The sequence below is a fragment of the Hemitrygon akajei genome, chromosome 4 (assembly GCF_048418815.1).
Source record: "Hemitrygon akajei chromosome 4, sHemAka1.3, whole genome shotgun sequence".
NCBI classification, from domain to species: domain Eukaryota; kingdom Metazoa; phylum Chordata; class Chondrichthyes; order Myliobatiformes; family Dasyatidae; genus Hemitrygon; species Hemitrygon akajei.
The window spans coordinates 135,008,734-135,032,060 of NC_133127.1; the positions used below are offsets into that span (position 1 = coordinate 135,008,734).

Below are 23,327 nucleotides of genomic sequence, written 5' to 3' on the forward strand. Positions count from 1 at the left end.
CTCATGACTGGAGTCTGCTGTCCGGGTTCTACCAATTTTAAGGATCGATAGATTTTTTTGAAAAGGTCTTATTGAAGTACCCATGACTGTGACTGTGGTTTTCAGCTATAGTAATCTTAAATGGGAATATTTGATGCTTCCCATCGGAGCTGCATGGAAGGAGTCACCACCTATCAGTGCTGTCTTGTAACTTTGACTCGAGGGCATACTTGAAGTGTTAAGTGATTCTTTTACGAGTGAGATTAGGAAACCACTCCAAACAAATGGGTGGACATTTAGAAATTTCCTCAAGCGTTAATTGTAAAATTGGGAAAATGGGATTAATCTATTTTTGTTAACTCTAGAAATTGATATGTGAGGAAAAAAAAACACCCAGACATATAAACTTAAAATAGCTACTGTCCAGCTGAACAAGTTTCAGGGGCTAATGAATATGTTCTTCTATGTCCGCATGTTCTTAATCATCTGATCGGGGGAAGAAAGTTGTAATATTTATGATACATTTATTAATGATCAGAACACTAAGTCTGCAACAACTATAATGAAGCAACTAACGCTGCCAGTAATAATGAGCATTGCATGAACATATTTACATTAACTTTAATTCTTTTGACCAATTTTTGTCTGATAAATAAAAATGGAGATGACATTTTAAGTTGCAAACCATTGTTAAACCTGAGACAGAAACAGGAAACATTTCTATTTGATGGCAACAACCCACATTACTAGCTTACTGGACCAACATTTTGGTTTGAGCCTGAGGATAAATTCTTAAAAGAAGTTAAGTGCCAATTCTGTATTCTAAAGGCAGCTGTTTCTCTGGTCTAGCTACTGGTATAGCCTGTAGTCAAATCAATAGCAAGAAAGTAACTTGCCAAACACTACTCCCATCTGTTCACTGCTTTTTTTGTTGTTCAGCTTTAACTACTGATAATCTTTGTCATTATTTGGATTGTCCTAAAACAGATGGTCGATGGGGACAGACTAAAGATAGATTCCAGAAGAATTATTAGAGGTTTAGCTAGACCAGAAGTTGGTGCTGCTTTAGTTTTTCTCTGAGAGTCACAGAGTCATGCAGTCTGGAAGCAGGCTATGTAGCCCAGTTGGCCCATGTTGACCAAAATGTCCTGGTTAGCTGCAATACATCATCAAATTTACAGCTTGGGCTGGCTGTATTTTAAGTTAACTTACCTATGTGCTGGGTGTGAGGCAGGATGGTGATATATGTGGGTGCTAGCCACATATCTAAGTAAATGACTTTAATACAGTCACAGCATTAATGTATCATTACTGGGCTTTCTGCTTTGTGTGTTTATGACTCATTTACAAGTTGTTACATACTCCGTAACTGGGGGTCTGACCAGCAGAGAAAGAAGAATCCGTTGGAGTCTGGTGGTACCAAACTAAAGGTGTTTATTAGTTAACTACACAATACAATATCAAAAATGCAAATATACATATAAAACAAGTTAGCAGTAATAAACCTAAAAGTGTAGGAATAATAATAAGCAATAATAAACAAGCTCTATCGATGTCTAGGGGTAAATGAATGGTCATAGGAAAGTATAGAGTTCAGTTCATAAATGCTGAGGTGGTTATGGTTGTTGTGTTGAAATCGTTGGGGAGAGAGAGAGCGAGAGCGAGCGAGATGTTACAGCAACAGCAGCGGCAGGCAAACCTTTTGTGGCTTTCTTAATCCGTCGTGTCGTTGTGGCCATTCAGTTATGACCCCTCTGGTCTTCAGCTAGCCCGTTCTTCTGTGGTGGACTCGTCACTCTGGCATGAGTGGACACACACACAAGTCCCCACCGGCCCTGCTGTAACACTGTGAGCTTTACTGACCGATCTCCTGGTTCGGTCTCCAAAGCCCCCACCTTTCTATGGGTTCCAATACTCAGTCAGTGTCCACTGGTGTGTTGAAGGTTGTCTCTCCAGACCTGTCTTTTATCCCCACTCATGGGGTCTCAGCTATCCATCAACTCTGAATGACTGTGTCCATCAAATCAGGCCACTCCTGCTATCTCCTGAGGAATGTTAATGAGCAAAGTAAAGTCCTTGTAGTGGAAGGTGAATAATCCAGGAAGAGTCAAAATACAGTAAATCAACAGTCTCTCTCCCCCTCTTATCTGTAGCAGATGTTATTGCCTGTGTTTCATCTCTCTCTCTCATGAGCAGCATAGCAACAGCAATAGTTTGTAGTTCTCAGGAGGGGGGCTGGGAATGGTTAACTCTGCACCCCATTGACCATCAGGTCTGTTCATCACTCATAACAAAATGCATAGTTCAAAATTACATTGTAAGATGACACAACACTTGGAGGTGTTGTGAATTTTGAGGAGGATAGTAATAGATTTCAAGACACAATAGATAGGCTGGTGGGTTATGTGGTAAGTGTCTGCTGTTAGTAGAAAGAATGAGAAGAGGCAATATAAACTAGAGAGGACAATTCTAAAAGGATACAAGAACAGAAAGACCGAGGGGATATGCCTCCATAGAACAAATGTTCAGAGTTCTAGGGAAACTGCAGGACAGTGTGATTAACTGGATTAACTGCATGTAGAGCCAGTGCAGACTTCTTTGAGTCCAGTAGCATTCTTACAATTGCATTTGATAGAATCTGCTGATGGGCTGTGACTTGGCTGAATAACAGAGAGGAAATAGACAGTGTGATGACCTAAGGCGTTAGGTCTTAGGTTGCGTTGCAACCTAAGATTCAGTGATGGATTGTCTGATGTTACACTGTAAGGAAAGAAAGATTTGACTGCAGTTGACCCCTGAAGCAGCAGTCAGAATGTGATTGCCCAACTGATGAACTTGATGCCTAAGGTAGTTTAATAACCTATCAAATTGGGGAAAGTGAGCGTCGCACCTTAATGGTATTATTGCTACCCGTTCAGTCAGTCCTCTAAATTCCAGTGTGCACTTGGTACCCTACTGTGGGTCACTACGCTAACTTAACGCAATGCTAGGAGTTTGGAGCTCAATTCCAGCACCATCTGTAAGGAGTTTGTACGTTCTACCCATGGCTGTGTGGGTTTCCTCTGGGTACTTCAGTTTCCTCCCACAGCCCAAAGTAGGTTAGTAGGTTAATTTATCATTATAAATTGTCCTGTGATTAGGCTAGTTGTAAATACGTGAGTTGTTGGGCAGCACGGATCTTTGGGCCAGAAGGGCCTTTTCTGCGCTGTATCTCTAAATAAATAAAACATTATTCCTCTCGTGCACCTTACAAGTACACTAATCCACTTGTGTGCACTTCCTTACGTTGCCATCCACTCATCAGATACTCAGTTTTATGGTTCAAAGGTCCAATTTGGTTTATCAAAGATATTCTTCAATGTTCCTCATTAAATAATCTGCAATCTGCAGAAAAGGTGGGCCTTGGCTAACTGGCAGATGTAATACACAGATATTGCAGATAGAGAGATGGAGGACGTACTGCTACTTAGTGACAGAATTCCATCTCACCCAGTGATAATTGCACCCAGCTTTAAGTCATTTGGACTTTGAAGAGGCAGCAATGTGCTTGTGAACTATTCTGTGGGGAAAACCCCAAGGTTGTTCATTTAGTAGGTAGAAAAGAAAAATGTTTTTAAATTGTAGATCATTGTCTGTGATCCCTTATATCATTCAGCAGTTCACCATCTCAGATGTTTTCAAAAACTTTTGACAGAGGGGCTGACTTCCTGGATTTCTCTCCTGATACCATCTCTTGTATGTAGCTGCAGATGCAGATGGGCAAACCTGTTACAGCTTCAGAATCTTTTGTTTGTACTTTGGTGTTCTAGCTTGGTTTACGGAATATTGCTTCATTAGCAGCACCGTTGATTTGTGGGGAAATTGTCTAGTGTCAATGTATTGAAACTGAACAGCAGCAGTCCCTGAAATACTACAAAAACTTTCTGCACAAATTTCCTAAAAAAAAATCAAGATAATTCCTAAAGCATTTCAGAGTTTGTTGAGGATGCATTACCAATTACCAGATTTACTTATGTATTTATCAGCCCTAACACAGTCCTGCAGTGGCCTTTCTGTGATTTCACTGTAATGTTCCAGGAAGCTTTGGAGGCTGAATTAACTTTTAAAATTCTTGTTAAGGTAGTTCCCAATGAACAATTAACAGATTTGAAGAAACAATCCAGCCCTCCTGAGAGGTATTCAAATACTTGGGATACATTCAGAAAATGGTAGGTTAATCGGAGCAACACACACAAAATGCTGGAGGAACTCAGCAGGCTAGGCAGCATCTATGGAAGAAAGTACTTTTTCCATAGATGCTGCCTTGCCTGCTGAGTTTCTCCAGCATTTTGAGTGTGTTGCTTGGATTTCCAGCATCTACAGATTTTCCCTTGTTTGTGAATGGTTTCTCCTAAACATATTTTCCATTAGTTTTAAACTCTCCTCACTAAGTAAAGCTCAAAGAGTAAGATAGATTAATATCTTAAGCATCCCTTACTGCATTTAAATTAGGATATCTTAATGTTATTATTCAATAGGGTGTATATACAGTCGGTCCTCCTTATCCATGAGTTTTGCACACGTGGATTCAACCAACTGCGGGATCGGGAAAACCCGGAAGTTCTCTCTCCAGCACTCGTTGTTTGAGCATGTACAGACTTTTTTCTTGTCATTATTCCCTAAACAAAATAGTATAACTATTTACATAGCATTCACATTGTATTAGGTATTATAACTAATCTAGAGATGATTTAAAAGTACAAGCAGTCCCCGGGTTATGAACGAGTTCCGTTCCTGAGTCTGTCTTTAAGTCAGATTTGAAGTCAGAACAGGTACATCAGGTATTATTTAGCACCAGTTAGTCAAACGTTTGTCTTAGTATATAGTATATTTTACCTTTCTATGCATATAAAACACTTAAGAAACGTATGTATTTCAATAATTAAACCACTGCGTTGTTTAGTAATAATTGTAGCTTTCATCGGGGCAGGGCCTTTCACATGCTCCATTAAAATTGTTCCGATCGTTGACCGACTGTAGCCTAACGCTTTTCCAATAACCAATGGCGTTTCACCTCTTTCCAATCGCTTTATTACTGCCACTTTATTTTCAATTGTGATCGTGATTATTTTTGTGAACAGAAACACTGCGGATTCAGAGCTGTGCTGGGTCTTAAAGTCCACCGTACTGAGATAGGTTACCGTAGATTCCGGACTACAGAGCGCACCTGATTAAAAGCCGCTGGCTCTAATTTTAGAAATAAAATCAATTTTTTAATTGTAAAGGCCGCATCGGATTTTAGGCCGCACCGGATTTTCGGCCGCAGGTGTCCCACGTTGTAATATGAGATATTTACACAGAAAGATATTACACGTGAGGATTTTTTTAACTTTTAATTAAATCCATATGGTAACAAAAACAAATACATATTGCAAATGCTTTTTTTCGAACCGTGCCCGTACGCGGCTACTTTTAAATATACGTTGCGTATACTTCTTTGCTGAACAACATTTCAATATCTCCTAACGACTGGTAAAAAATATATATATTGCAGCCTACCAGGAAAGGTTATTGATCACCTTTAACTTAAAAGCAGCGTTCGCTCAGATCCAAAGCCGCTCGCGTAATGCGCTCCCTCCCTCCGTCCCGTTTCATCGCAAACCGGCATTTTCCCACAAGACACCGCGAAACCGGGTGTGACGTCATAGCATCCCGCGATGTAGTACAGAAAACAAATATAGTTAAAACTCTTCTAACTTTAACTAGAAAATGAATTACTAAGCGAAAATATTATAAACTAAGTAACTGCCATAAGGCAGTACAATGCTTCGAGTGTTTTCCATGTTGATGAGGGTGAGTACAAATGACTGATTTACAATAATTTAATTGTGAAAGTGCGCTTGATTTATCGTACAATTTCATTGGACCTCTGTGAACTACTCATCAATTTTATTGGTCTACTGTTATGAGGCAAAATGTTTACGAGGCGGCATGAAAAAAAACCATGCATTAGCCGCTCCGGATTATAGGCCGCAAAGTTCAAAGCTGTTCAAAATGTGGGAAAAAAGTAGCGGCTTAAAATCCGGAATCTACGGTAATTAGAATCCGGGGTTCCGCTGGGTCCTAAAGACCACCTCACTGAGACAGGTTAAATAAGGGACTTGAGCAGCCGTGTTTTTTGGTATCCGCAGGGGGTCCCGGAACCAATCCCCCACGGATAAAGAGGGCCAATTGTAGTCTATAGATGTGCTCATTTCTACCTGTCATCATTTAGAACTTTGGTAAAGTCTTTCTGAACTAAATTTATCACTTCCTCATTTTCAAATATTTGTAATGATTTATAATTTTTTTCACAGATTATGAGTAGAAAAGCAAGAAGATTGCTGGATAAGAGTAAAACTTTTCATATTACATGTGGTTTTACGATATGTCTGTTTTCAGGTAAGAAAGCCCTGCATTGTTGAAGTAAAATGCAATAATTGTGCATTATGTATCAGAATCAGAATCGGATTTAATTTCACTGACATGAAATTTGTTAACATTAATTCAGCCTGTTATTGTTCCTGAAGAAACAATTGCAGTTGGGGTTGTTCTCTAGACATGAAGTTGTTGGAATTCAGTGGAAATCTGAAAAAAAACCCCAGCAGATGCTAGAAAAACTACATAACAGGCTGCAAAAATTCAGCAGGGAAGAGAAATGGAGTCAATGAAGCATCTTGATCTGAAATGTTAACTCTGTTTTTCTTCCCACAGATGTGACCTGACCTGCTATGTATTTCCAGCATTTTCAGTTTGTATTTTGTTTGAGTTCACATTGGTTTGTTTCTGTCGTTCTACTTAACTCCCCTGTTATGATGGACATAAACCTTTTTGTTTTCCCTGTTGTGCCTTCAAAGTCAAATAATATTTCTGTGCCCAATTTATTGTTCCTCTGTGGAGGTGGGGAGATGTGGAAAGATATTGGAAAACTCCATGACTTTTAAAAAATGTCAACATTTTATAAGAGATTTAATAAACTTGTGTACCACTGGAGGAAAATGTGGAATTTAGACAATGGACTTAAAGCAATTTGTTACACTAAATAGGTGTCGGGTATATTATAAACCCAAATCAGAATTCACAAAAATATTGTGAAATTTGAATATCCTTACTTTAAGTAGCTTACCTTTTATAGGAGATGTTACTGCTGCTGCTGGATCAACTTGTTTTACCTCAGCAACTATTGTTTTTTTGTTAATACACATGGAAGATGTTAAAAGGATACCTCCAAGACAGCCTCAAGTTTGAGGAGATTTATGGCACAAGAGCCCTGAGCAATGGAATATCTTGATGGGGCTAGTGGACTGTGTGGTCAAAGCTGCAGGTTAGGGACAGGGATGAATGCTGTCTAGGGCAGGAGTTGACTATAGTGATGGGATGTGGAGTGCAAGGGATGATGGTCAGAGCATGGATGATCATGAACCTAGAATGCAACCTTAGTGTGTTTTGCAGACATATTTCATATTTAAAAAATCACAGAAGAAGCTATATCATACAGGGTTCATTACTTTGAACCTGACGTGTTTGTCATTTCATAGCAAGTGAATTCTGCAGATTAGAGCTTACAAACTTTTGATTCATGTTCTCTCCTTAGGCTCTATCCAAATTGCTATATAAGCATCAAAAAATCATCCTGAGCCAGACAAATTATAGAAAAGTAATGTTTACTTCCATTAAGGTCTGTCAAAGTCAGTGAGTGTGTTTGTTTTGGGGGGAAAATCACATTTTCATATTCTATTCAGTTCAAAACTATTAAATTATGTGTTTGGAAATTTGTACCTTGACATATATTGTTGTTTTTTGTTAATACACATCACTGGGTGCAAAACAGTTTATTGCTCCATTTTGGGGAACTTACTAGTTTGGTTTTGGGTCTGGTAGACAAACAGGTTATGATTCAATGGATAAGCAACAGGCTGCAGATATGGCAAAGACACAGGCTGGAGATCATGAGATGAGTCTGAGGTGGAGGCTAGAGACCTAGGGATTGAATCAGAACCAGAATTACAATTCCGTTTAATATCACCAGCATATGTCATGAAATTTGTCATTTAGCAGCAGCAGTAAGGAAAATTATAAATTGCTATAAGAAGTGTGTGTGTGTGTGTGTGTGTGTGTGTGTGTGTGTGTGTGTGTGTGTGTGTGTGTGTGTGTGTGTGTGTGTGTGTGTGTGTGTGTGTGTGTGTGTGTATAAAAAAAAAGTAGTGGCAAAAGAAAGGGGAAAATATCAAGTAAGTGTTCATGGTTTCATTGTCCATTCAGAAATCTGATGGCGGAGGGGAAGAAATGTCAAGTGTGTGTCTTCAGGCTCAGGTACCTCCTCTTTGATAGGTAGCACTCAGAAGAGGGCGTATCTCCATAATGATAATGCTGCCTTTTGAGGTATCACCTTTAGGCTGAGACGAAGGCCAGAAACCCTTAAATGGAAGCAGGATGGTGGCTCTGGCTCAATACCACTGAGGCCAGATACTGTGGAATTTACAATCTTTGCAGTATCACAATTTAGTTTTAGATTTGGAATTAAGTAACTGAAACAAGCTTCTTATGCAGAATGCATTATGTGTGGGAACTAAAATGTACAAATAACATCTGTACACAGGTGCAATATGACCAGGGGAGAGCACAAATACTCAATAGCAGAGAGTTTTACTTTTTCTGCATGATTCACAAATAAAAATGGGCACAGATGTCTTAATTGTTAGTTGTGTGTAAATTTTAGATTATTAAGCAACTATTGACTTGTCGGTGCAATGTGTTTTTAAAATTAGATGGCTGGGTATATTCTGAGAAATCTCTTGGTCCAATCATGAACTCTTATGATCCAGCATTCTCTGTACATTTTCTTATTTAGTTGACTTTTCCTAAAAATTGGATTTGTTTTGTTCTGCATGTGTTTGACTATAAATACCAGGTGGTGATGAAAAGTGAAAGAGGACTAAAATTCAGAATCTATGGATGTTTAATTTAATTTAATACTGTTAGGATAGATGAACTTTTTGTTTCACCCTTTTGTTATTTTCTCACCATTGAGCATGCCCAGTCTTTGTTTGTATGGAATTTAATTTGAATTCATTGTTTTTCATTGTACCAATGTTTCCAGCTTTTGCTGTACTTCAAAAATGTGTCCATGGTTTGACCACAAAGATCATTTATTGACTTGAATGGAATGAATTTAAGAGAGAAAATACAAATGCACAGTATACAATGTGCTGACATATCTATATCGTGCATTTAAATACCATCTACTGTGGATAATTTTCTTGGCACACATTTCTTACTTGGAGTCCAGCAAACATTGCTGCCTAACTAAGGAAGAATTTTTAGGCTGGCTCATTGTCAAATGTAACCATATGGGTAAATTTACTACTTTCTGTCTGTTTCTAGTACCTTCATTCAAAGAAAACCAAACAAAATATACGACTATCCTAAGACAATACTGCAGTTTGGATCATACCACAGAGCTGAATGTAGCCTTTTGCATTTCAAAAGTTCATTAGCTTGAATCTGTACCTTGCCTGTGCTTGCCCTTGTAAAAACAAAAGTGATATGCAAGAAGATATTGAAGTTTGTATGAAAGTGCTGTGGGGTCTGTGACAGTTTTTTAAATGAGGCCATTAGCTGAGGTTTTAAGAGGAGCATTTGGTGGACCGATGTGTTGAAAAGTGGAGTTTGTTTCCTTGCTCTGTCTTGACGTATCAAGCAGTGTAGCAAGTGGTGTGATGTGTGAAGAGTTACTTACATTCATCCAAAGCATTATAATTGCTCCTAACATGTAGTCTAAGTCCCTGGCTTATGTTTAGTCTCCATGTTTACAATTGTCCAAGTGTAATTTTCCAGGATTATTGGAAACTGACTTTGGTGAGGATGGCAGTTCCTTTTCAGGCTTGTGTGTACAATACGAAACCATGGAAAATTACCAACATCCATCACTCAACACATACAAAATGCTGGAGGAACTCAACAGGCCAGGCAACATCTTGGAAAAAAGTACAGTTGACATTTTAGGCCAAAACATGGTGAGACACGACATAAATTGGGAGACCACTTTGCTGAGCCAGAACAAGCGAGATCTCCAAGTGGCCACCCATTTTAATATTACTTCCCATTCCCATTCCGATATGTCCATCCATGGCCTCTTTCACTGTTGGAATAAGGGCACACTTAGGTTGGAGGAACAACACCTTGTATTCTGTTTGGGTAGCCTCCAACCTGATGGCATGAACATTGATTTCTCAAGCTTCCAGTAATCCCTCCCCCTGCCCCTTACCATTTCCCATCCCCATGTCCATCGCTGACCTCTGGTGCTTCTCTCCCCCCCCCACCTTTTCTTTCTTTCTTCCATGGCCTTCTGTCTCTTTCAGCAATCAACTTCCTAGCTCTTTGCTTAATCTCTCCCTCTCCAAGTTTCACCTATCACCAGGCATTTCTCTCTCCCCTCCCCCCACCTTTCAAATCTACTCTGCTATTTTTTCTCCAGTCCTGCTGAAGAGTTTTGGCCCAAAACGTTGACTGTACTTTTTTCCATAGATGCTACTTGGCCTGCTGAGTACCTCCAGCATTTTGTGTGTGTTGCTCGGATTTCCAGCATCTGCAGGTTTTCTCTTGCTTGTGATTTGAAAGATCATCACTCCCTGTGGAACAGAAAATTGTCTCCCAGATGATACAATTTGGAGAAGGTTAAAGAAAAAAATGGAGAATGCGTAATTTAAAAAACATTTTACTTGATTACTGGATATTTAGTTTCTGATATAACCCAGGGAGAGTGAAGAGTAGGTCACAGTCCATAGTAATTGGTATCTTTCAGAATTCCAAATGCTGACCTTTACATGTGGGATCATGTAGGATCTGGCATATAATATTTTCATTCAGATACTTGACTTTGTGCTTTAACTTGCATAAGTATGAGCTGGTAGTAGGATAGCATGGGACTAACTTTGTACCTCCTTAGCCAATGAGGTTTAATGATTGAAAAAGAAACTTTGTAACAATGGAGAATGACAAAGTCAAATTAAATTCAGATATAGAAAAAAGCAAAGAGTTAAAAATGTGAAAATAATAACAAATCAAAGGTTACTTTTTATTTAAACTTGATTTTTTTTTAGATTTTCCTTCTTATAAAATAAGTTTGAGTGGCATAAGATATTGCTTTCTGAGCCAGAGGACTTCATAGATATTGCATTAACAATTATCACATCATTAAACAGGAACTGAACTGTTAAGGACCAGCAGTGAGTTTAATAGGCAATTATACCTTAAAAACAGCAATATTTTAACATCACCAGGGTGGCTTAGAATAAGATGCCATTAGTATGAAGCAAACAGTGTATTAACATGAATGATACATGCAGCAGGCTTTGGAGATTCAGAACTCAAGATTGTTTAATGCTATTTTGAGTATACAAGTGTAAAGGGGAATGAGATAATTGTTACTCTGGATCCGATCAAATATAAAAACAAACAGAAGAATTTGTAAGCTCAATTTTCTAGTGAATTTATCTATTACCAGCAGTGTTTATTAACATGCTGTTACTTTTCCAACCATGATTGTTAGGGATTTACAATTATGTTGCTGTTTGTGGAGGTTGACATCTATGATTCTTGTATGGTCATTCTTTCTTGCACTGGATAAAAAGGACATTTTCCCAATAGCTATTCACACCCTTGAATCCACCATGCATGTATGAAAACTTTGCTCTCATTTCAGTTTTGGAAGCTGTCTGAACTTCTCATCATTTTTTCCTTAGTTGTTAAAGAAGCACAAGGCACCAAACTGTTGAAGGCAGTGGTGGATTTATTTTTAGTGGGAATAGTATGGCGAAGTAATGGGATAATGTAGAATAGGATTTCCTGACTCTTTATTCCAAGGAATTGCACAGGTGCAAAGATAAAGTTGACATGATGTTATTTTTGGCAGTCACATCAGGAGAAAAAATTTGGTAACTATTAAACTATGTAGCTGTGGAAATATGATAAAAGCAATATTCTTTGACTGTTTTTCAATTTCTTGAGAGATGACCTGTTGGATAGAGAGGAAGCCAATGGATTCCCACTGATTAGAAAAGCATCGGCATAGGTTGAAGGTCAAGTGCAAATTTTTTTTGGCATTTGCTTCTTTAAGTCCAGATATCTTTACTATAGTTCGGGTAGATTCGGAAGATGTACATGTAGGATCCCAGGCACAGCTGCAGGCTGATGTGTGTTTAAATTTTCTGTTTCTTCCAACACTGCTAGACCTTTGGGTAGGCTGGTTTTGAGGTTGATGATTGCGTCATTGGATCCTTGTAGAATCAGCCCACTTGGCTAAAATAATACTGCTCTGTACTGGAGCAGAGAACTATTACAAGTTAATTGGAATGATGAAGATAATTCAGTCTACAGGTAGTTAAAGTATCCTTGCCTAGAAAGTTGGACCCATTTGCACTTGTTTTTTTTTCCCCAGGCTGAAAAAGATTCTCTTGGAGAGTGGCCCAAGCATATCTACTCACACATGCATGTAATAACAAAACATGCACAGCACATGTGTTGTCCACTGATGGTAGAAATTGGAGCTTCTAGTGAAACCTGTGGTCATTGCTCTTCATTTGCAACATATACAACAGAGAACAGCACAGCACAGTACAGGCCCTTTGCACTATGATGTTATGCTGACCAAGATAAACTTAGTCCACGATCAATCTGAGCCTTCCCTCCTACATAGCCCATAACCTATAATTTTTCTTACATCTGTGTGCCTTGCATCCATCTGTAGAATGAACAGAGTTACCATCCCAGGTTGAAGACACTTTCTGATCCTCTGTCAGAACTGATCTGCTTAGCATTTATATAATTTTCTACTTGTATTTCAGATTTCCAGAATCTGAGATTTATTTTTCATTTTCATAAATGAAAAGGGCACCACGATAGTGTAATGGTCAGTGTAACCCAATAAAAATAATATAAATCACAGAGGATTTGGTATAATGTTTAGAAATGAAACCAGAACTTTCAATATTGTTGATTGGACGAATTAATTCTATTAAAATGAATATTCTACCTAAATTTATATATCTTTTTCAGGCTTTACCCGTTTTTATTCCTAAATTTTGACTCTCTTGATTCTATTTTATCTTATATATGGAAAAATAAACATCCTCATTTAAATAAAGTTCATCTTCAAAAATCTAAAAAGTCTGGAGGTTTAGCCTTACCTAATCTTAGGTTTTAGTTCTGTGCAGTTCATATACAATATCTTATGTTTTGGCTATATTATATTAATTGTGTAGACTGTTCGGCATGGGTTTCTTTAGAAGCTAACTCTGTTAATAGATTTTCTATTATTTCTCTTCTTGGATCCTCACTTCCTTTATTTGTAAGTAAACTAACTGATAATTTAATAGTTAAACATACTCTGAGGATCTGGATACAATTTAGAAAACACTTTGGTTTATTGAGATTTTCCCTTTCAAGTCCCATTTATTCTAATTTTTTTTAAATTCTCCATGACTGATTTAGATTTTAAAGAATGGGACAGATTGGGTATTAAATGTTTTTGGGATTTGCTTGTTGGAGGAAACCTTTTTTCATTTGAGCAATTGTCAGCTAAATATAGCTTACTCAAAACTCACTTTTTTAGATATTTACAAATCAAGAGACTTTTTAAGATCTCAATTATGCACATTTCTTATAAGCTCAGATAAGAACTTACCAGACGTAATTTCTAGTTTGATACCTTTTCATAATGGTTCAATATCTAATATTTATGGTATGTTCCTGGAGACAAGGAATGTTCCTTTAGACAAAGTTAAGTATCTCTGAGAACAAGTTTTACAAACATCAATATCTGAGGAAACTTGGAATGAAATTTTTAAACTGGTTAATACTTCATCGCTATGTGCTCGTCATTCCCTCATACAATTTAAGGTGGTACATAGAGCTCATATGACTAAGGATAAGCTATCTTGTTTTTATTCAGATATATCTCCCTACTGTGATAGATGTAGTAACGGAGAAGCTTCATTAATTCATATGTTTTGGACTTGTCTGAATCGTGAAAAATATTGGAAGGAAGCTTTTTGAACTTTTTCTTTTTAAAGTAAATTTTTATTGTAATTTATTTTTTTATTGAAGTTCATCATCAAACAAACATTTCCATAAGATGTATTTCAGACATTGTACATATATATCATATATATCACAAATCTCCACAAAGTATTTATCTGAAGTACACATTTATAGAAAAGAGTGGAGAGAAAAAACAAGCAAAAGGAAAGAACTGTGTACAAGTAGAGAGTGATCTTTTTTTTTACAACAGATTCATTGATTTCTGAGAATAAAATTAGGCCTATGAGGTATTATGTAGTTAAACCATTTTTTCCCGCTATGAATCAAATTGTTCCAGCTTATGATTAACAGATGCTGTTATCTTCTCCATTTTGTAAATGTCCATTGTAATTTCCATCCATGTATTTAAAGTTGGGCTCTCCTGTGATAACCATTTCCTAGTTAAAAGTCTTTTAACCAGCCACCAACAGTATATTCATTAAATATTTATCTCTTTTCAAACATTCTTGAGGTATATATCCAAAATATATGGTCTTACTCTCTAAGGGTATTTAAAGATGTCTTGTAGGGCATTGTGTATCCCCCTCCAATAGTTTTTAATAATAGGGCAGTCCCAAAAAGTACGATTATGATTTGCATTTTGATTTCCACAATTTCTCCAGCAAACAGGGAGGTTACTATTTAAAGTCCATTTTAAGCCTAACCCACTGACAACCCTATTCAGTACTGTTGCAGGACAAGATATTAAGCTGAAGGCATCTGATTTACATATTTTGGCCTTTAGTTCGCTTATAGTTAGGATGATGTTTTCCCTCCTACTGATGCTCAATGGTTATGTGACATTATGTCATGTCTGGATTTCGAGAAGATTTGTTGTTCAATTTCTGAATCTGCTCAAGACTTTCAATCATTGTGGGGACCTTTTCTGAATTATTTTCAAAACCTTCAATTCATTGTTTAAACTCAGATGTTGGCTATTATTAATTTATATTATATGAGAAGGTATTTTAGTACCTTTTCTCCTTAATAAACTGCTTCGGTCTTGGTAGGGGTTAGATTAATTTTTTTTTGTAATAAATTAGTATATTTCAATGTAACTACTGATTAACTTGCACAAATAAGGGGTAATGAGATTGTTATTATGAACAGAAATGTGATTGGCAGTTTAAAACAAAAATCTTTTTTGACCTCCTATACACACTTTCTTGTAGTCTGTATTCTTCTATGTAGAAACTAATAAAAAAATTGGAAAAGACTTCCCTGCCCACTGTAATTAGATTTAAGGCTGGAAATTGTTACTTCTGCATCACTAAGAGACGGGACACAAATAATGAGAAAACAGGAGAACTAAATGCGTAAAGGTGGAATATTGTTTTTTTTTGCAACAACCTCACTGAAGTAAATAATTGTTGAATCAATTGACCTTGTCTGTTCCTTCAAAAACTTAATAATATCTTACTTGCTGCAGTTATGCTTAGTTCTGTAATTCTAAGCTGCTTTTAAAATTCTTGAACAGAAATATAAATAATATGAAAGACATTGAGGTCACTGGTATCCCATTACCAGGTTCTGTTTTGGCAACAGCTTATGCTCTCCACACCTTTTCCACATAACAATGAGCTTTGTTTTATAGTAGTAATGACTGAAGCCAAATCTAATATCAAATATGTCCTGCACTTGTGCAAATTATTCCCATTTTCTTTTTTAATAAAATGTTATGCATGACCACACATGGTTAAAAATTAGTAGACCTATGCCGTTATGTTTCTTAGTATGAACAGTGGAGGTTTGCATTCATCCTTGCTATTTGCCATCTTGTGCAAAATTATTACAAACAGTTGTGTACTTTGGTTTTGAGATTACATATAGTAATGTCAGCGTGAATTTAGTTAACAGTGTTTATGATTTTGTATCAAACTCTTTCTTTGATATGTGAACATGTCTGATGTAATATAACCTTTTGTTCACTTCTAATTTCAGTAGTCCATGTTGCAGCTCATATGGTCAATGCCCTAAACTTCTCTCTGCATTACAGTGAAGAATTTCCAGCCCTCAATGTTGCTCGTTACCGGGATGAGGTCCGTATTTTGTGTGTTCATTATATTTTTACATGCTGAAGGATCACTTTAGAACTAACTATTAAGTTTGTTGCATTGATGCAGTCAAAAATTAAATAATCACCATTGTCATTGTGAAAAGATATTACTGCCTAAGTTTAATTCAAATTCTCTGTTACATGAGATAATCTTGCCTGATCTGGTACAAATGACCATACCTGGAATATTTAAATAATATGCATCTCTTGTTGAAATATTCTAATTACAAATCCTGTTTGTTGCTTTAGCAGCGATTTAGTGTATACCCTGGGAAATATTCCATAACATTTTTCTGGGCAGGGGCTCATATTAGATTTTGGAATTTGATATGTTGATGGACAGTTTGGATGGTATTTATAAGATATAGATATTGAAATAGGGTAGAAGGAACCTGAAGAGAAACATTAGAATTTTTTGGAGGTTTTTACCTTAGACCATAGTCATTTAAGTTTATGTGAAGATGATATTGAGGTGTTTGGTTTCTCAGTGGAATGATTGGGCTGGGTTTTTGCTGTAGCCCAAGGAATATTGTTCCCACAGATTGAGCTGGCAAGAGCAAATATAAAGACTTCCAATTTTGAATTTAGGAGCAGCTTTTCTTTGTTAAATTATTTTTTTTGTAGCTAGCCTTTTTGTTCTAAGCATGAATTATGAAAAATATTCAGATCCCATTACTACTGTTTGTTGGGTTAAATAAATAATTTTCAGGTTGCAAGTGAGATGGCATTTAGATCACTAATGCACTTCAAAATTTATACCAGCTAATTTGAAGAAGGTACCAAACATTTGTTACAACCAAGTTTGCTGATGACACAGGGAACAAGTTGTGAGGAGAACAGAGACTCTGCAAAGGGACATAGCTTAGGTGTATAGGCAAAACTTGGCATAAGGGGAATGTGATGTTATCTACATTGGGAGGAAACCAGAAAAGCAGAGTTTTATTTGAATGAAGAGATATTTTGAGGTGCAGGAATACTAATGTTCTAGGTATCTTCATACATGAATCCCAGGATTCCCATGGGCATGCAATGAATTATTTGGAGAGCAAAAAGATGAGATGGAGTACAGCTGTGGCGATATTTTGCAAATAGTGTCAGTGTACACTGCCTCCTTATTTATGGAAGGATATACTTATAGTGCAGGCAGTTTGGAAATTGTTCGTTGGGATAAAGGGAATGTCTAATGAGGCAGATTGGGGCTTGGAAATAATGGAGGTAATTCATTGAAACATTTAAGATTATAAGAGGGCAGTGATTATGATGTGTTTTCATTTGCGAGCAATCTAGAGACAAAGGGTATTATTTCAGAATAAAGGATCATATATTTAAGATAGAGATGAGGAGGAATTTCATCTCTTCCAGCTTGTGAATTGTTTGGAATTTTCTATCCCATCAAGCTGCAGAGGTTAAATTGTTTACTTTATCCAAGGCCATATTTTTTGGTCAGGAGGGAAGTTGAAGCTTAATCATACTGGCAAGTGGAGCAGAGGCTGAGATTAGGTCAGCCATCATTTAACTGAATGGCAGATCAGGTTCAAGACACCGTCTTCTGGTCCTAATTTTTTTAAATGTTTTTAGCAAACTACCGTCTATTGCCCATGAAAGATGCTGCCTTCAGTCTGTTGTGGCACCCTGATCAGCTTTACTCTTAACACACTCCTTTAAGAATAAAGTTGGAAAAGTGCAATCTGTTTAAACTAGTTGGATATTTTGAAGCCAAATCCAATGCTCTACAGTGTTTGAAAATGTTAAAGTTGTGTTTTTATTGCATGGGATTCTGTGATTTTAACAGTGTTCTGTGGATTTAGTCTATGGCCATATGTTTATATTTAGAGCAGCTGTGTTATAGTGATCACCTGAGAGGCCAAAGTCTCCACTCATGATTTGGGAATTGCATTTTGCAATGGTGTCCATTTCTCTTTGTGGATTCATTTACTGGGTATTAAGAGAAAAAACTAGCTAAGAATGATGTTTTGAAGAAAAGAAAAGTACAAGTTATTGCACCCATGGCTATATTCTTATGAAGTGCTGATGTACAAATTGTCAAGCTAAATTTTCTAATAGTATTTTTGTACAGTAGCATTGTTATTTCTGTTTTGTTTCAGTATACATATGTTCATTTTCTTTTCCACCAGCTCACCAGCTGCTTCCCTTCATCCTGTCACCTAAATTAAATACATATTAGAAATCTGAACATGCAGCATAAATTGTGTGAATGAGCAGAAGGTTTAAAAATGCCGAACAAGTTAAAATGTTCACAAAAATGTTTCCAACACCTAAACTGACTAATTGGGCCTCTGAATTTCCCAGCCTCCCTAGCAAATGCATCCCTCAGGAAAACAGAACTGAATTCTTTGCCAATTTCACTAAAAAGGAAATTATTTTTTCTCTAGGAAATAGAGTTGAAAATTAGGATATTCAGTTACTTATTTTCATTAGGAGTTACTGGTATTCTGCCCTTGCATGTTCTGCTCTTTGCTTTGCAGGCATATCACTTTCATTAAGGTGTTGTGTTGCTGTAAGGTTCCAAGATTGAAGGAGCATCATGCTAACTTCTCTATTGTGTACTTTTGTATCAGATTTTCTTAAGGATGAATCAGGTTCTGTTAAATTTGGACATTGCATAAACTTGCCTTCTTTTTTGAACACAAATACTTAACTTTAAATATTTATTAAATCTCTGAGTAATTGTGCCCTTTGATGTGGCCATTCTTTCCTCTGTCACATCATTTCAGGAGGTGAGACAGGACATTTTCTGTTTCTTTTACAAACTTTGAGTCAGATTTCTTTTTGATTTACATTTCTTTTTCAGTGAAGATCACAGAATTTCAAACTCAGAGATCAAGTACACCATAAAGAGACTTGTGCGTTCAAACTCTTTACAACAATAGATTGAAGGAACAAACACAAGATCCTTACCTTTAAGTAGAGAAATAAAATCCAGTGATTCCACTAATTAGTAGATAATGGATTTCATTCCTACTGAATTGGATCAATAGTCTTCAATTCTTGGTGCTGGGATGATTTTCTGGAGGGTAAAATGTAACTGGGGAAAAGAATAACTGCGATTCAAAAGTACTACAGATTCTGCAAACCAGAAACAAAATGGAATTTACTGAAAATACACATTAGGCCAGGCAACATCAAAGAGCAGAGAAACAAGTAAATGCATCAGGTCAATTCCAGTGTAGTTTAAGTGAAATGCGATGGTGTCTGTCTCTACAGATTTTGCTAAATCTGCTCTGCTGAGTATTTCCAGTAATTCAGTTTTATCTTTAAATTTGTGCTTTAGGGTTCTGAGCACTTCTTATGAAAAATACACAATGAATCCTCATAGTAACTGCCAGAAAATATCTGGAAGTATTTTTTACTTGTGTAGGAAATTAACCTGATTATTTTTCACCCATGGAATGAAACAAGCCTAGTGCAAAGTAGCTATCAAAACTATCATGTTTGCACGTTGTTTTCAATATCAGTGGCCTGTACAAGATCACCTGCCATAATGTCCATAAGTTCTATTGTGTAGTTGTGCACTAAGCAAGTATTAAAGGTGGGGCTACCAACAAACTTCCTCTGTTGAAAGTAAGCATCCCTAATCTAACACTTGTGGCTTTTTATATTTTAATAATATATTAAACGTCATACCACGTAGTATATTTACAGTCTATATGTGGCTACCCCATAAGCAAGCAAATCTCAAGTTATATAATTTATACATTTGTTGATGATAGATGTACTTTGAATCTTGGACCTTTACCTACCTCAAGTTGAACAATAGAGTTTTCATCTGTTCTCTGGCAAAACTGAGGTAGTATTGAGTATTTTAATTTATACGGACCTTCTAAGGCCTGATAGTCCTATCACCTGGGGTGGGAATTCTGTAGCATGATTCAATTTAACTCTTACCTGAGCACTTCTAATTGCACAACTCTTTCATTTTTCAGGATCCCAGGAAAATTCTCTTCACAACAGGTGTGTGTTATGTTGCAAAATCATTTATTTTGGAAAAAACTAATGACTGTGCAATCATATTCCTCTCAGCAATGACAGACAAAAAAAAATCTCAAATTTGAATAAAGTCTGGCATGATTTTAAGAAAGTGTGCTTTCTCTTCTCATTGGTGGCTAGTAAAAATAAATAATTTCAAACTTCTGGTTTAGTGCAACTGTTACACCAAGGTTTGTGTAAACTACATACATCATAAGTTGTGCTTATCTGTAATTCAGAAGGTATTTATATCCTGACCCTGAAATCACACTTTATAATTAGAGTCATAGAGTAATATAGCACTGAAACAGGCCCTTTAGCCCAACTGTACGTCGCCAACCGTTGTATACTTTCTGTGCCATTCCCCGTTGTCTGCATTTGGCCCATAACCCTCCATGTATCCAAATGCCTTTTAAATGTTGTAACTCTACCCCCCCCCCGACCAATTCCTAAATGTACAAACCTACTTCCTTTGCTGAACATAAATGAAATGTGTTGGACTGAGAAAGAACCTTTAATTTAATAAACAGCTTGTTTAGCATGCTTTCAAATTAGTGATAAATAAAATCCAATATATTGGGGCTTAGTGGTCAGGATGCATTCCCAGGAATGAGAGCGTTAATGGAATTGTCATTAAAATGAGTCATTATAGTATTATATACAGAGGCTTGCAATACCAACATCGCTGCAAATGAATGGTAATAACATTATGTAGAGAGTAATGTGTTACCAACAGCACTGCTGTGCTGGAAGCCTGGTGTGAATTGAAGCTCTCCCCACCACTGAAGAGATTATAGGGGAGTCTACAGGCTGTGTCAACACGTGAAGCAGATGCTGCTGTCCCCTGCCTACACTTCCCGCGTCAGCTAAGCTGCAGCCTTGAGGCGCACATTGTAGTGCTGCTAGTTGTATTGCTTGCTTCACAGCTGCCAGCACCAGACCTTAGTCTTTCCACACTGAGCTGTGGGCAATTCTTTGCTAGTGAGGTAAAGGGGTATGCACTGGGGTCCAAACACAGTGGCATACGGCCTGACCAGTGCCTGTGAGTGCTTAGACAGAATGAACCAGAATGCCATAATGAATCTTCTGTCTGTTGGGTAACATTACACAGAGTGCCAGTATATACAACCAACTATTCTATTTATTGAATTTGTTATTAAGCTATTGCCTTTTAAAAATTAATTATGAAAGCCTTTGAGATATTTTGCTAATTTTGGAATTTGACAATACTCAGATTCTGCTTCTCAATGCCTTGTGCTTAAGATAATGGAAAGTCTGATTAAAATATTTTTCGGATGCTGTAGTTCTGAGAGGGTCACATGTTGGAGCACCTCAGGCATGGACACCTCAGCATTGGTTGTCAATAGTTATTGCTGGAGTACTATTTGTTCTCAATGCTTAGTTTTCTTCAGTGGCAGAAAATGGATATTTCAAATATTTGGCTTTTGTAAGTCTGAACAAATGTGGTAGGTGGAGTGGGTTATTTCTTTTCCTTTGGCATTTTGAATGATCTCTAATTTCTCTGAACAGTTTTGTTTGTGAGGAGATCTGTGTTTATGTTTCCCATTCTTCTCAGTAGAACAAGGAGACCAATGTTCTAAGCAGGGAGGAACTACAGATGTTGGGAATCGGAAATTCAAACAGATGCTGGATATACTCCATATGTCAGGCAATGTCTAGGGAGAGTTCAACAAAATTTAACAATTCCAGTTGATGTCTCAGTTTTAGAGCTCTGGAATGGCTCTGAAGGAGTTCTGAAGTAGGGTTATTAACCTGAAAAGTTAACTCTGTTTCTCTCAACACACGCAAACTGTTGGAGGAACTTAGCAGGCTAGGCAGTATCTATGGAAAAAAGTAAAAGATGTTGTCTGGCCTGCTGAGTTTATTTTGTGTTATGTTGCTTTGGATTTCCAGCATCTGTAGATTTTCTCGTGTTCTGTTTCTCTCAAGCTGGCTTCAATATCCCACAAGATCTGATCATTGGCCTCGGCTCCACTCTCTTGCCCAATCCGCTGATTGAATTGCACTCTATTAATCTGTCAATCTGATGTTTGAAGATATATAATCACTTAGCAGCCATAGCTCTCTGGGGGAAAAACATACCAAGAATTCCAAAGGCTCAAAATCCTGAAAGATAAGAAACTTTTTCTTGTCTCAGCATTAATCAGGCATTGCCCATTCTGAGACTCATTCCATGTTCCACACTAGAATCTTGTATTTTTTTTATGAAAATCACTTTTCATTATTTTAATCTTGGAAGGGTTTGGGGCAACCTAAATAATCTTTCCTCATCAGGTAACCACTAAGAAATAGTCTGGCGAATCTTCTTTCATTGCCTCAAAAGGAAATATATGATTATTAAACAAGGAGATCAAAGATGTAAACAGCATTCAAAAGCACAAGATATTCTACGGATGCTGGAAATCCAGATTAACACACATAAGATGCTGGATAAACTAAGCAGGTTAGGCAGGATTTATGGAAATGACTAAACAGTCGACATTTCGGGTTAAGAACCTGCATTAGGACTGGAAAGGAAAGGGGAAAGGCCCAGAATAAGAAAGTGGGGGGAGGAAAAGGAGTACAAGCTAGAAGGTGATAGGTGAAACCAGGTAGGTGGTGAGGCAGTAAGAAGCAAGGAGATGATAGGTGAAAAGGTAAAGGGCTGGAAAAGAAGGAATCTGAAGGGAATGGGAGACACGGAGGGGGGAGGATATAGGCAAGAGAGGAGAAAAGGAGAGGTGAGTGGGCGATGAGGGAAGGGGAGGGGAAAATGACCAAAAGTTAGGGAAATCGATGCTTGTGCTATCAGGTTGAGGCTACCAAGACAGAATATGAGGTGTTGCTCATCCAACTTGACAGAGATCTTGTCATGACAGAAGAGGAGGGCATGGATCAACATGTTGGAATGGAATGGGGATTGGAACTAAGATGGTTGGCTACTGGGAATTCCTGCTTTTTGTGGATGAAGTAAAGGTGCTTGACAGAGGGGTCTCCCAATCCATGTTGGACCTCACCAGTGTAGAGGAGGTCACATCAGGAGCATTGGATATAGTAGGTAACCCCAAAAGATTTGTTGGTGATGTGTTGTCTCACCTGGAAGGACTGTTTGAGAACTGTCTGTCATCCTTCTCCAAAATCTGGGGTTTCCCTTCCTCTACCAACAAAGCAGGCCTCAAACATATTCCCTGGACAACTGCCCACACTC

The 23,327-nt window shown here is 37.4% G+C and overlaps 1 protein-coding gene across 3 annotated transcripts in view; it reads left to right on the forward strand.

Moving 5' to 3' along the window:
* The window catches only part of nox4 (NADPH oxidase 4), a 157,519-nt gene that overhangs the window by 33,941 nt on the left and 100,251 nt on the right, over nt 1-23,327 (forward strand). For all 3 annotated transcript variants that reach the window (XM_073043354.1, XM_073043355.1, XM_073043356.1), the window contains exons 4-6: nt 6,315-6,399; nt 16,018-16,115; nt 20,077-20,104. In XM_073043354.1, coding sequence (XP_072899455.1) covers nt 6,315-6,399; nt 16,018-16,115; nt 20,077-20,104 — 211 coding nt within the window. The remainder of the gene's footprint in view (nt 1-6,314; nt 6,400-16,017; nt 16,116-20,076; nt 20,105-23,327) is intronic.